The sequence below is a fragment of the Corapipo altera genome, unplaced genomic scaffold (assembly GCF_003945725.1).
Source record: "Corapipo altera isolate COAL_440 unplaced genomic scaffold, ASM394572v1 75, whole genome shotgun sequence".
Lineage (NCBI taxonomy): Eukaryota > Metazoa > Chordata > Aves > Passeriformes > Pipridae > Corapipo > Corapipo altera.
Genome location: NW_020884887.1, coordinates 13257483 through 13268814, shown reverse-complemented (window position 1 = coordinate 13268814; position 11332 = coordinate 13257483). Strand labels below are relative to the sequence as shown.

The window sequence follows — 11332 nt, the reverse complement described above, 5'->3', positions numbered from 1 at the left end:
ATGAGATGCACCTTTGGCCACCCTTTCTCCTCTCCCTGCATGGGAGTGAGTGGGGAGAGGATCCATCCCACCCTCTGACCTGAGGACAGGGGGCAGCCCAGGGCAGCCAAGTTCTGCCAGTGCTGCAGGTTCAGGCAAAACCACGAGCTCAGTGCCCTCTTCAGGGGAGCAGCACCTTCTCCTTGCCCCAAATCCCTCAGAACCTTCCAGTTCCTGCTATGAACCAGGGCAAGGACAGCCCTGAACACCAGCACTGCTGTGTCACCACTCTGCTCCTGTGCTCTGCCCTCATCTCCTCAACATCTCTAATCCCTTCCCTGTGAGACTTGGGGGCCACCTGATGTCTGCAGGTAGCCACGTGTGTCTGTGGCCAGCGGGGTGTCAGAAGTGCTGGCTGCTGCCTTGGGGTGATCCCTTCCCTTCCATCCCAGTCTCCTTCTGAGGAGAGTTTAAGAAACAAAACTGCAGAGGCGCCGCTGAAATTCAGTACAAACGTTAAAAATTTTATTTACAGGGTAAAAGTAAGATTTCTTAAAAAAACCCCAAAAAAACAAACAACAAACCAAAACAAAACCAAACCCCCACTTTGATAAGAGGTATAATAATAGAATAAAGCTCTTTATGTACAAAAATACAATTTTCATATGAATGAACATCTTGAATAAATTAACCCGCTCTCTGGTCCAGTCGCTGAATACCCCGTGTCTGCTCCCACTCTAAAGCAGCCCGGCCGCTCTGGGGGTCAGCATCTATAATGCATGAGCCCCTCCGCTGTCCGCCGGGTGCGGGGTCCCATCGGGGCCGGTGCTGGGACCCCCGGCAGGGGCTGAGCCGCCCCGGGGCAGGGCCGGGGGGACGCGCTGAGCCCCGCGCTGAGCCCCCGGGCCGCATCGGCCCCTTAAGCCTTTTCATGGCATTGTCAGGGCGTTCAAACCAAATTTTCATGCTCGTTTTTCTTCGCTGGAGAGCTACAAATTGTAAAATTGACTTTTCACCTCGTCTGCGGCAGCAAATCTGTCGCTTTTCTTCTCTCCCCGTTTTTTCGGAGCGGCGCGGGAGGCGAGGCGGGGGTCGGGGGGGGAAAGGGATGGGGATGGGGATGGGGCGGGGGGTGGTGGAGTGATGAAAAGTGCAACGGGCCGAGGCACCCCCCCCGTCCCTCCTCCTGCGCCGGGGGCGCGGGCGGTGCGCGCTAGCGGAGGGGCGCGCCCGGGGCCGCGGGCAGCCCGCGGAACCCCCGCAGGCTGTCGGCCGGGGGGTAAGCGCAGTCCTCGGAGGTGGCCGGGCTGCTGGGGCCCGAGGCGGAGGCGCAGAGCGAGGGGGCGGACGGCGAGGCGCTGGACAGCCACGACCCCGCGTCGCTGCCGGGGCTGGGGGGCGCGGCGGCCCCGCGGAACGGGCCGGGAGGAGGGAGGCACTGCTCGGCCAGGCGGAGGGTCTCGGACAGCGCCCAGATGTAGTTGTAGGCGAAGCGCAGGGTCTCGATCTTGGTGAGCTTGGTGTCGTCGGGGAAGGTGGGCAGGACGCTGCGGAGCTCGTCCAGCGCCGCGTTGAGGTGGTGCATGCGGTTCCGCTCGCGGTCGTTGGCCTTGACCCGCCGGCTGCGCTTCAGCGTGTGCAGCAGCGCCTCGGTCCGCGCCCGCGCACGGCCCCGCCGCCTCCGCCGCTCCCGCGGAGCGCCCGCGTCCGCGCCCTCGCCGCTGCCGGGCGCCTCGGAGGGCATCCTGCGGGAGAGAAACCCCGTCAGGGCGGGAAAGGATGGACGGGGAGCGAGGGGGAAGGTGCGAAGATGCCGGGGAAAGGCTGGGGAGGGGGAAGGAAAAAATAAATATAACTAAAGGGGTGGCGGTGCGACTGCTTGGCAGGTGCCGGCGCTCCCGTACTCACATGGAAAGGCACTCCCGGGGATGATGTTAAGAGATAACGGTATGAAAACACAGAGAGGAAAAAGCCGCTGCGGGGGGAGGCGGAGGGGACTCGGCGCCGAAGGGAAAAAAAAAAAAAAAAGAGAAGGGAAAAAAAAAAAAAAAAAGAAGCCGAAGCCCTGGGAAAGGCGGGGCGGGGGGGACACGCGACCGCGCGTGGCTTTGAAGTGCTGCGGGCTGCGATCCGCTCGTGTGAGCGGCGGCTTTGGCACACGACGGCGCGGCCGCCCGTTCTTATAGCGGCGGGCGGACAATGGCCCCGTGGCCGCCCCGCGGGGCCGCGCCGAGGCGGCAGGTCGGCCCCGTGCGCCGCGCCCTCCGGAGCGTGCCCGCAATTACCGCGGGCGGCCGCGCATCTGCCGCGCCCCCGGGGGACGGCGGAGAGAGAGGGGGAGGGAGGGGGGGGGTCCCCCCGCTTTGTCCCCCACCCCCGTGTGCGGGCAGCACAAAGCGGGGCAGGGGGGTCGGGGCTCAGCGCGGGGGGTGGAGGGGTCACCTTCCCGCTCCGGCCGCAGGGACTTCCAGCGTGAGCTTAAACCGGCTGTGAGCAGGGGGCTTGGGGGGAAAAAAAATAAAAAATTAATCTAGACTTCCAGAGGATGAGCCGTGGATTATTCCCCAGCCAGATGCGGGTGGAAGATTTTCGTCAGGTTTTCCTTGCTCCTTGTTTGTTTTGTTGGTTTTTTTTTTTTTTTTTTTTTAAGTGAATATGCTCTGAAATGGTAAAACCCAAAGTAGGTATTTTTCTCTCCTGCGTTTCTGAGGCGAATGTGGACACGCGGTCTGGGTTTTGTGGGCTCCGCTTTGAAAAGGGGTTTGCAGGTGTTCAGAAAGTTAAGAGTTCCAAAGGACATTTATTTTATAAACTTCGGTGGTTGTATTCATAATACATATACAATGTATAAACACACACGCACATATATATATATACACACAATGTATATGCAATGTACAGATAAAATTCTTCTTTTTCTGGATAAAAGCAAAGAACTGTGCTGTTTGGATTGTAAAGTTCTTGCTGCCTCTGCTAATCCCCATTAAGTGCCTGGGCATCACTACCTCACGCTTTGGGAAGCCACAGTTTTTTAAGTGGCTACAAAGTTTCCTGATTCTGCCAACTGGCTCTTTGCATCCTGCCCTCGGTGCTGCGAGGAAGCCCCATTGTCAACTCTCAGGTACTTGTCTCCCTGGAAGGTTTGTTTTCAGGTTCACCACCCATCAATAGCCATTTTCAGGTGCCTGTGCCTAAACTCACATGTATTTACATGATTTCCCCTTGCAAGTAACGTAGATTGATTCCCCCTCCTTTGGTTTTCTCCTGTGCCTTGGATAAACAGGGAAAAATGACAGCATGAATTATTGCCCATCTCTGCATTTTGAGTTCACAGTAACCATTCTTCACTCCAACCAGAGCGAGGAGTTTGCTATCGAAGTTGTTCCTTCTGCTTCTTCCCACCCTCCTGGCTTTGAGATGACCCAAGGACACCGGTAAACTGCCCCAAACAACCTCCTTTGTGCCAAGAAGATCACGCACAGAAGTGAGCAATCCAAAAAGCCCTGGGTGATGAATATTAACAAGTCTCAAACTAGAAGTAGTTTGCCAGCGCCGAGCTTTCAGGATCAGCTCTCTTTCTGCTTTTTAACATCTTTATATGCTTGGCTGTGCAATATACCCCACGTAAGGCCAGGCGACGGGGGCCTGGCTGTTCCCGGCAGGGACTGGGCTCTCTCAATCACCGGACCTGCAATCAGGCTGAAGTTTTTAGGGCCTTTGCATACATAAATGACTTTCTTCGCTAAGTAGTTCCACTTCACTGAGCTACTCATGTCCTTAAGTGACGGCACAATTAAGAGGCCTCAGCCAGCAGGCAGAGATCGGCCGTGGAGTTTCCAGTGCGAACCAGGAGAAAGAAGGGACCAAAATTTAAAGGTTATGGAAGCATATGGCAAAAAATGTCCAACTTTTGTTACTGTGCACTTTGTATATAGGGAGATAAACTCCAGTGTTGCCTGCAACACTTTGATTGTCTTTTGTTTAGGTGTCTTTGAGCAGTCAATAGTTTATTCATTAAAATGTTTATGATTCCCCAGAGTTTCACAGACTTTGGCACAACCGATCACTTGTCTGAAAGTTTGCGGTGAAAGCGCATTATTCATTAGTCCTTATCCATCATTTGCAGTTTGTCATTTGTTATTCTCTTGTTTTAAAAGTTTGTGCTCCAATCAAGGAGGGGAGAGAGCACCATGTGTCTCCGTGATCAGTCACAGCCATGAATAGCCAGGGCTGAAGTGAATGTTTCACAAACAACCCATAGGCTGAAATTTGTTTGCATAATCTATTCACTGCGTACTTATGAATAACGAATGCATTCACAGAACCAGAATTGTTTCAGGAAGCCTTCGCAAACAGAAAGAAGTGCTAAATATCTCGGATAATTTATTCCCGATGAATAATTCAACCAGTTCTATCGCGGGCAGTCTACTAATTTTGCAGATAAATTATTCAGCCAACACAGATAATAGCTCTTACACCTTATGGGCCTGCCCCTATGGAAGTCAGCTGCTGAAGTTTCCTGGAGTTTCCTGGGATTTGGAAAGAAAAAGATCCCGAAATGGAACAGGACCATTGATTTCAAGAAGCACAGAGTGTGCTCCCAACATCTCACTGATGGCCTTATTTTGAGTTTTAGCCTTTGATATTAACTTTTCCACCTTGAGGTAGGTGCAGCTGGGCTCAGATGGACTCAGGGATGTTATTAGTTTCATATTTTGAGCTCTAAGGAAATACTTTATCATTTACTTTGAGACACTTTACAGCACTCAAAAAGAGAGAAAAATGATTCAAACAGATTTAGCACTTGTGAGGCCTCGAGGACCAAGCTCGTTCCTCTGCCCTCGTGTTGAGACATCATGAGTAGACTCCAGAAAAAGTAGGAATTCATGAATAAAGCTGGAGGAAAGGCTTTTGGAGAAAATGTGCTGCCAAGTGCTTGGCACTGCTCCCTGGATGCACTGTTTCCTTCATGGAAAAAGCCAGTCAAGGAGAAGATGCCATTCCCTGGTAAGTGTTTGTTGGACCTCGTAAAGGTAAATAAATCTCCATGTTAGCAATCAGCCTCTCATTTCTAAACAACCAGAATTATGAGCATTAGGGCAGTGTTAGCATCACTCTTCTCTCCAAGGTTGGAAATGAGTGGTTCCCAGTAAAACTGCTCCCTCAGTTGGAAGATGCCTCAGAGAAGTCAGAGGAACATCATTTTTTTTTCAAGTCTTAAGATGCTCGTCACTGCAGCAACTCAGTAAACTCTATCTTTTGTTACTTTAGTACTTGAGGGTTTAAACTAATGTTGGGATGAGTGTCAAAACAATGCATCAATCAAGAGTACACTGCTTTTTTGCTCCCTCATATTTGAAAGCATGGCCAGAAAGGGAAGGCAGAGCTGCCTGTGGAGGATGCTCGAACTAAATTTAGAGAGGTGACGTGGCTGGTGGCAAAGTCATCACCTGGGACCAGAAAGTTTGACCTTGCAGGAGGAAAGGAAGGATCAAGCTCACTCATCCCTGGGGATGCCCAAGTTGATGCAGCAGGAATTTTAAAGACAGGTAGAAAACTAGAAGACTGTTCAGTGGGGCAGCCTGTCTCCTTGTGCTGGTCTGGATGTGGTGCACAGCACAGTGGCTTCTTGTCCAGCCTGGGTGGGGACAGACATGTGGTGAGGGCTGGGAGGGCAGGGATGGACACGTGGAGCTGTGCTCCTGGGACTCCTCACCCGGCTGGAGTCACCTTACAGCTGCTCACTGAGGGCTCAGGGCTTGGTCCTGTGGCTGCTGACCAGTGGACAGCCCTGGAAGCCCAATATTTGGAAGGGCCCTCAGCCTGCAGGGAGGCAACATTAACCCTTCTGGAGCAGGAGCTGGCTCTCCTGCCAGGGAAACCCCTCGGGAACAGCTCAAGGGCTTTGTCTCTAAAGGATTTGGCCTCCTCTCCTACCTGCCTGTGGCCAGGGTGAGGCCTCAGGCCATGTGCCAGGGGCCACTGGGGGGTGGGGAGCACAGGGGCATCACAGGGAGTCCCCGTGTACTGGGGGATCCTGGCCCTGGGGAGCCAAATCTGCTCCAAAATCCTGCACAAGTGCCTGGGAGTTGCAGTCAGGGCTCAACCCCTCCTGGGGGCTCTGCAGAAATAGTGAGAATGTTTTATTTTCAGGTTTTAAATGTGTGATGTAATATTTTCCTTCTTTTTGGAAGGGAAGGGGGGGTCGAGTAGGTAAACGATTGTTCCCTGCAAGCACAAATGTATTTTGTTTGTTGTAATTAAAATGTTTTAATGAGACAACCATAAAATCAACCATTAATTATTTTTTTTCAAACACTTCTGCTTCCTTTTGAGCTAGGTCTATTTAGAAATAGTTTAGAGAGTAGCCTGCAGTTTTATTCTTTCTGTGGTATTATACACAGGAGTGGAGAAGTCATTTATAAATAATTACACAATGTTTTGGGTCTTTGGGTTTGTATAATATATCAAAGCGATTAGTACACGCATTGTTCCATTGTAAATGGTTTTTTTCCCTTCCTTTCAGTTTCACTTGCCTTGTCTTCTATCTAAACCTTTTTCGTGAAATCCTTTGTCTTCCTCATTCTTTTAGCTTGTTACAGTGCAGGGACATTCTTCTTATTCAAACACTCACAGCATGAGCAAAGAAAGCTACTTCTGTCGCATCTTAAGTTTTACCATAACTTTCTGGCATTTTCTTTTCTTCTGATTTTCCCAGACCACTGATAGGGTAATGAAGAATTATAACATACATCAATTATTGGTGCTCACGGTGTATTATGCTCCTGAATTCAAGGGGAGATAAAGAGGGGAAAAAAAAAAAAGTCCCACTTTCTGTGGTTTTGAGGCACATGAGAGAGGACTCGGCGCAGATTATTTATAACATCTTTCTGAGCATCAATTATGTTTGACTCCTACAACCACTTCCTTGTCCCACTGGTTTTATGGCCAGAAGGAGTCATTTTTGTGTGTGGTAGCTGTGGCATTTAACTTGTTTCTTTTATGAGGAGCCCAAACAATGCATCTTCAGGCCAAACAATCTATCTCCCCGAATAATAGCCCAAATGTCACTCAAGGGCTCCGGGCTGGGAAATGTGTGATCATGGTAAAGGGCCACGGGAAGGGGTTTGGGAGGGATCCTCACAAGGCTTCCCAGCACAGGGTACCCCCAGGGAGATGGGCTGGACCTGGGGTGGGGTGCCTGTGCTTTAGGATTGCCACTGGCTGCCTGAGGTTTCAACAACCCTAATCCAACTTATCCAAGGAAAAGGGCCAAACCCTCACGGTGTGGTCATGCACATACCCTGCCTGGCCTTCCCCAGCCTCGTGGCTATCACATTAACTGGGAAAAATAAGATTAGGATGCCACCTCTGAGAAATGAGCCCTTTCCTCCCACACCTTCATTGTGTGAGAGCTTTTTCTTCTCTTCTTTTCCCCCCTCCACCTTCTCCCGCCCACAATTCCCTCCTCTTTTGTTGATTTGTATTTTGTAAATTGAAGCTAGAACACTTATCCTAAAAGAAAGGGACAAAATTCACTGGCTGCCCTGCAGAAGAAATCCCCCAATAACATCCAGAACCAGGAAGCTTAATGACATGCTGAGATACTCAGGTTTTCCTTTATACCTTCCATATCAATAATTCTGCTTCGGAGTGACAAAAATAACCTGAAAGAATTAAACACCACAATGTGAGGGTGAAATACAGCCTGAGATCTTGGGGGGTGGGGGGGCTTTGGGGATCCCCCCCAGGTCTGGGGGTCCCCTTTGGCTCTGGTTTGGAGTCCTGTAGCAGGGGGAGGATGCTCCAGGACCACCAGCAGCCCTCGGGTCCCCACTGTCCCTCTGCGGGGGCCCGGGGGATTTGCTGCCATTTGCATAGCAGGTGTTGGGTCCCGGGCCATTCTTCCTTAAGGGAGTTTTAATACGGGATAAATTACTGGGAATTAGGAGCAGGCAGGCAACAAGAAAAGCGCTCACGGAGTCCTCTCCTGGCCACGGGAGGGGAATTGGAGAGAAGGGCTAAAAAAAGGGAGAAAACCACAAATGAAGCAGCTTCTGCCCCCTCCCAGGGAGTTTGGGGTGTGCAGGGTTTGAGGGGGGAACTCTCCCAATTTCTTCAGAAATTGAGGTTTGGACTCAGGAATGCAGTAATCCCGGGACAGAAATACGATTACTGGCCTGAGGATCTTTGATTGAGTAGGTCTGGAAGGGGAGTTTAAAATGTTAATCCCCTGGTATAATCCCTTCCCTGGCATTGTAGGGACAAGGGTTGCACCCAAAGGGAATTGCCTGCTTCCTTCCCCGGGATTGGGGGCGGGAGGGCAAGGCTGGGGAGCAACTCCCCCATGGATGTGCAGGCACAGACACGTGTCTGGAAGGTGCACACACCTGAGTGTGCCCACTACGTGTGTGCACCCGTGTGCCCACCTGGCCACACCTACTCCTGTGTGTGCACACACAGCCACACACGTGCACATGTGTTTTACATGTGTACATGGATATGTACATCTGCACACAAAACAGGAGGGGAAGGCTGGGTCACCCCTGTGCACAGGGGGTCTTGATCCAAATTCCCTGTCACACCTCAGCCACTGCTTTGCCCTGGGAATTAGAGCACACACATGTGAAAGAAAATTGAGATGCTTCACGTGTTTTTTAAGCTGTGACTCATTTTGAAGTGCACCCACTTGCAGGCTGTTGGGGCAGGGGGGAAAGGTTTGTCTGTAAAGGGACATCAGTGTGAAACCATCCAGATGCTTTTCACATCACAGACTGGATGTATTATACATAAATAAAGGCCATTTATAGTGAAATGTTAGATCAGTGAGGAAGAAGGTGACACCTCCTCATTAAAAAAAAAGCAGGTGAATTGACCCCAAAAGAGGTTTGAGGGCTGGGCAGGGACCTGCTGGTGCTTGCAGGAGCCCCAGTGCCTGGGCTGAGCAGGGCAGGTGGGAAAGGAAAGGAGACAGCTCCAGCTACCAGTCCTGGGCACAGGGTCCTGCTCCCTGACCCCAGGGATGACCCTTTGGGGTGCAGGTCTTGCTGCTCTGGCCATGAGAGGGACGAGGGTGACACCCCAAGGCTCAGCACTGCAAATTCAGCCGTGCAAAGATGAGGGTTTGCATCTCACCTCTGTCATGTTATTGCTTTTATGGTACTACTAAAAAAAAATTAAATTATTTTTTAAAAATTATTTCAATAAGCAGTTACATGACCTTGTCTACAACTATAACTATTTCTGAGTGAGGAAAAGCGATCCAAAGTTGTTCTCCTGGCTGAGGGTTGGTGTTTTGGGCTGGTTTTGGTGCTGGATTTGGGAGAGCTGGTGTGGGGCAGCTCTGGTTGGGCCACACTGAATTGGGGTAAAATGGTCTTTGCAGGTCAGAGGCCAAACTGGGCACTGGGGTGGGTGGAAGGAGGAAGAGATTTAGTTTGCCTTAAACAGAACATGATTTTTAGAAAATGTCAAGATGAATCGTTGTGTGACTTCTGAGTTAAGTTGCTTCAGTGAGAACACACTGTGATGATGCCCTGACTCTTTCTAAACAAACTCTTTTATTTTCCTGCACCAACTCAGCTTTTTGAAGGGTGTCCACTGATTTTCAAACAAATTGCATTAAACTTTGCTGAAAGCAAATGGTAATTAAGGGGTAGATTTGCTGTGTTTTCTGAAATTAAAACCAGCTTCTGGTTAACCGTCTAACTTACCATTTACCTTCGTATTGTATGTGCAATATATCCTTTAAAGTTCCCATTTTTCAGGGACAAAACCACAGGCACAAGCATCTTAAATTCTAGGCTGAATTCACCCCTTGTTAGTGTAAGCAACCACAGGGAAGGTGAGGAACTGCATCTTCCTACAGCCAGGTATCATCTCTCAAGATTTCCTTATGTCAATGCCTTCAGGTATAAAGAGAAACAAATAAAAGTATAGTGTCAAACTACAGGTGTAACAGCCCTTGAACAGTGCTGGGTTTGCTGGGACCAGTACACAATGGTGCAGCTGAGCTGGGCTGAGAGAGAGGGAAAAACTTTACAGGAAGACCCTGCAGGTACTGTGCTTTATTCCTGCAGTGGCACTGGGGAGGATCAGGGAATACAGCTAAGTCTGACCCACAGTTAAGTGGCAAGAATAGTTTTCAAGGTATATATCAACCCTTGTAATTACTGAACATTTTTCTAGTAGTGCAGCTTTAAGTTTTATGCCTGCTAATACGTATTTTAGAGTGGCTTGAAGGGGTAAAGTGCTAAATAAATACAAAGCACTAGTTCTAGCACTCAGGGAATTAGACACCAGAGCAGCATGATTAAGGGAAAGTAAATGTTGTCCTAAGTGAGGGTTTTTTCCTCTTGGGGCTGGATGCACTTCCACAGTAACAAACTCCTCTGAAACAAGTACTTGGCTAATGAGGGGAGACAAGTTTGGCTGATGTGTTTCTGCCGTGCCTCTGGTGTGGGGATGCTGGTTTCTTTTCCAATTTAAGCATGTATTAAATGGTAATAAAATATTTAATTAGAAATGAAGAAGTAAATGCACTTCCTCAGACTATAATTGTCTCTTTTTTAAACCCTCTTGGGTAAAATCCAAGGTACTTTTTTCCTTCATCTCAGGTTTAATGCATGGTAGGTCTTGAGCCTGTTTCCATTTACTCCAGTGGGAATTAAAGATAATTTTTCTGGAGCTGGTGCAGCTCTACTTCTCCAAAGCAGCTGTTGGAGTTAGCCAGGGCTCTGCACCTCTCACCCCACTGTGCAAACAGGGAGGGATCCAATGGGGCTGGAAAATTGCTGAGCAACACCGAGGACACTTTTTATTACTTGTCTTGTGGGCCTAATGTATATACAGCTGGTGCCTATCCAAAGGAATCTTTTTTCCTTTTCTTTATTTCTTCCCTCAGAAAAAAATAGTGCACGACTGAGGTTTTTTTATCGTTTTCAGTGTTCAGTGTTATTTATCTTCATTAACCTGTTGATGACCCCAGACCTCAACCCCACAGATGACGTGCCAGGTGCTGGGAATTCAGCTCTTCGGCCATGAACTCCATCCACTGTCTTCAAGAGAAAAATAAAGGAAAACCCCTGCTTTCCGGGCTTGTAAGTGATGGGAACAACCACAAGGTGTCAACCTCCACCAAGCTGCGACTCAGAGCCGGTGCTGCTCTCCCGGGGCTGGCTGGGATGGATAACCCGTCTGGAGACTCTGCTGGAAAACCCAAAAAGTAAGTGGGCAAAAATCCCCTAAAACACAGAAAATTGCTTGTTTTGCCTTCATTCTTTGCTTTCAGGCCATCTTGCACTTCTATTTGATTTCCGTTATAATTTTCCACAAGTTTTAGCCAAATTCAATG

The 11332-nt window shown here is 49.5% G+C and overlaps 1 protein-coding gene across 1 annotated transcript; it reads right to left on the bottom strand.

Moving 5' to 3' along the window:
• Positions 1 to 1192: 1192 nt before the first annotated feature.
• Positions 1193 to 1723, bottom strand: NEUROG1 (neurogenin 1). Its single transcript, XM_027643780.1, has one exon. The coding sequence runs from the start codon at positions 1721 to 1723 to the stop codon at positions 1193 to 1195; it is 531 nt and encodes a 176-aa protein (XP_027499581.1).
• Positions 1724 to 11332: the final 9609 nt, after the last annotated feature.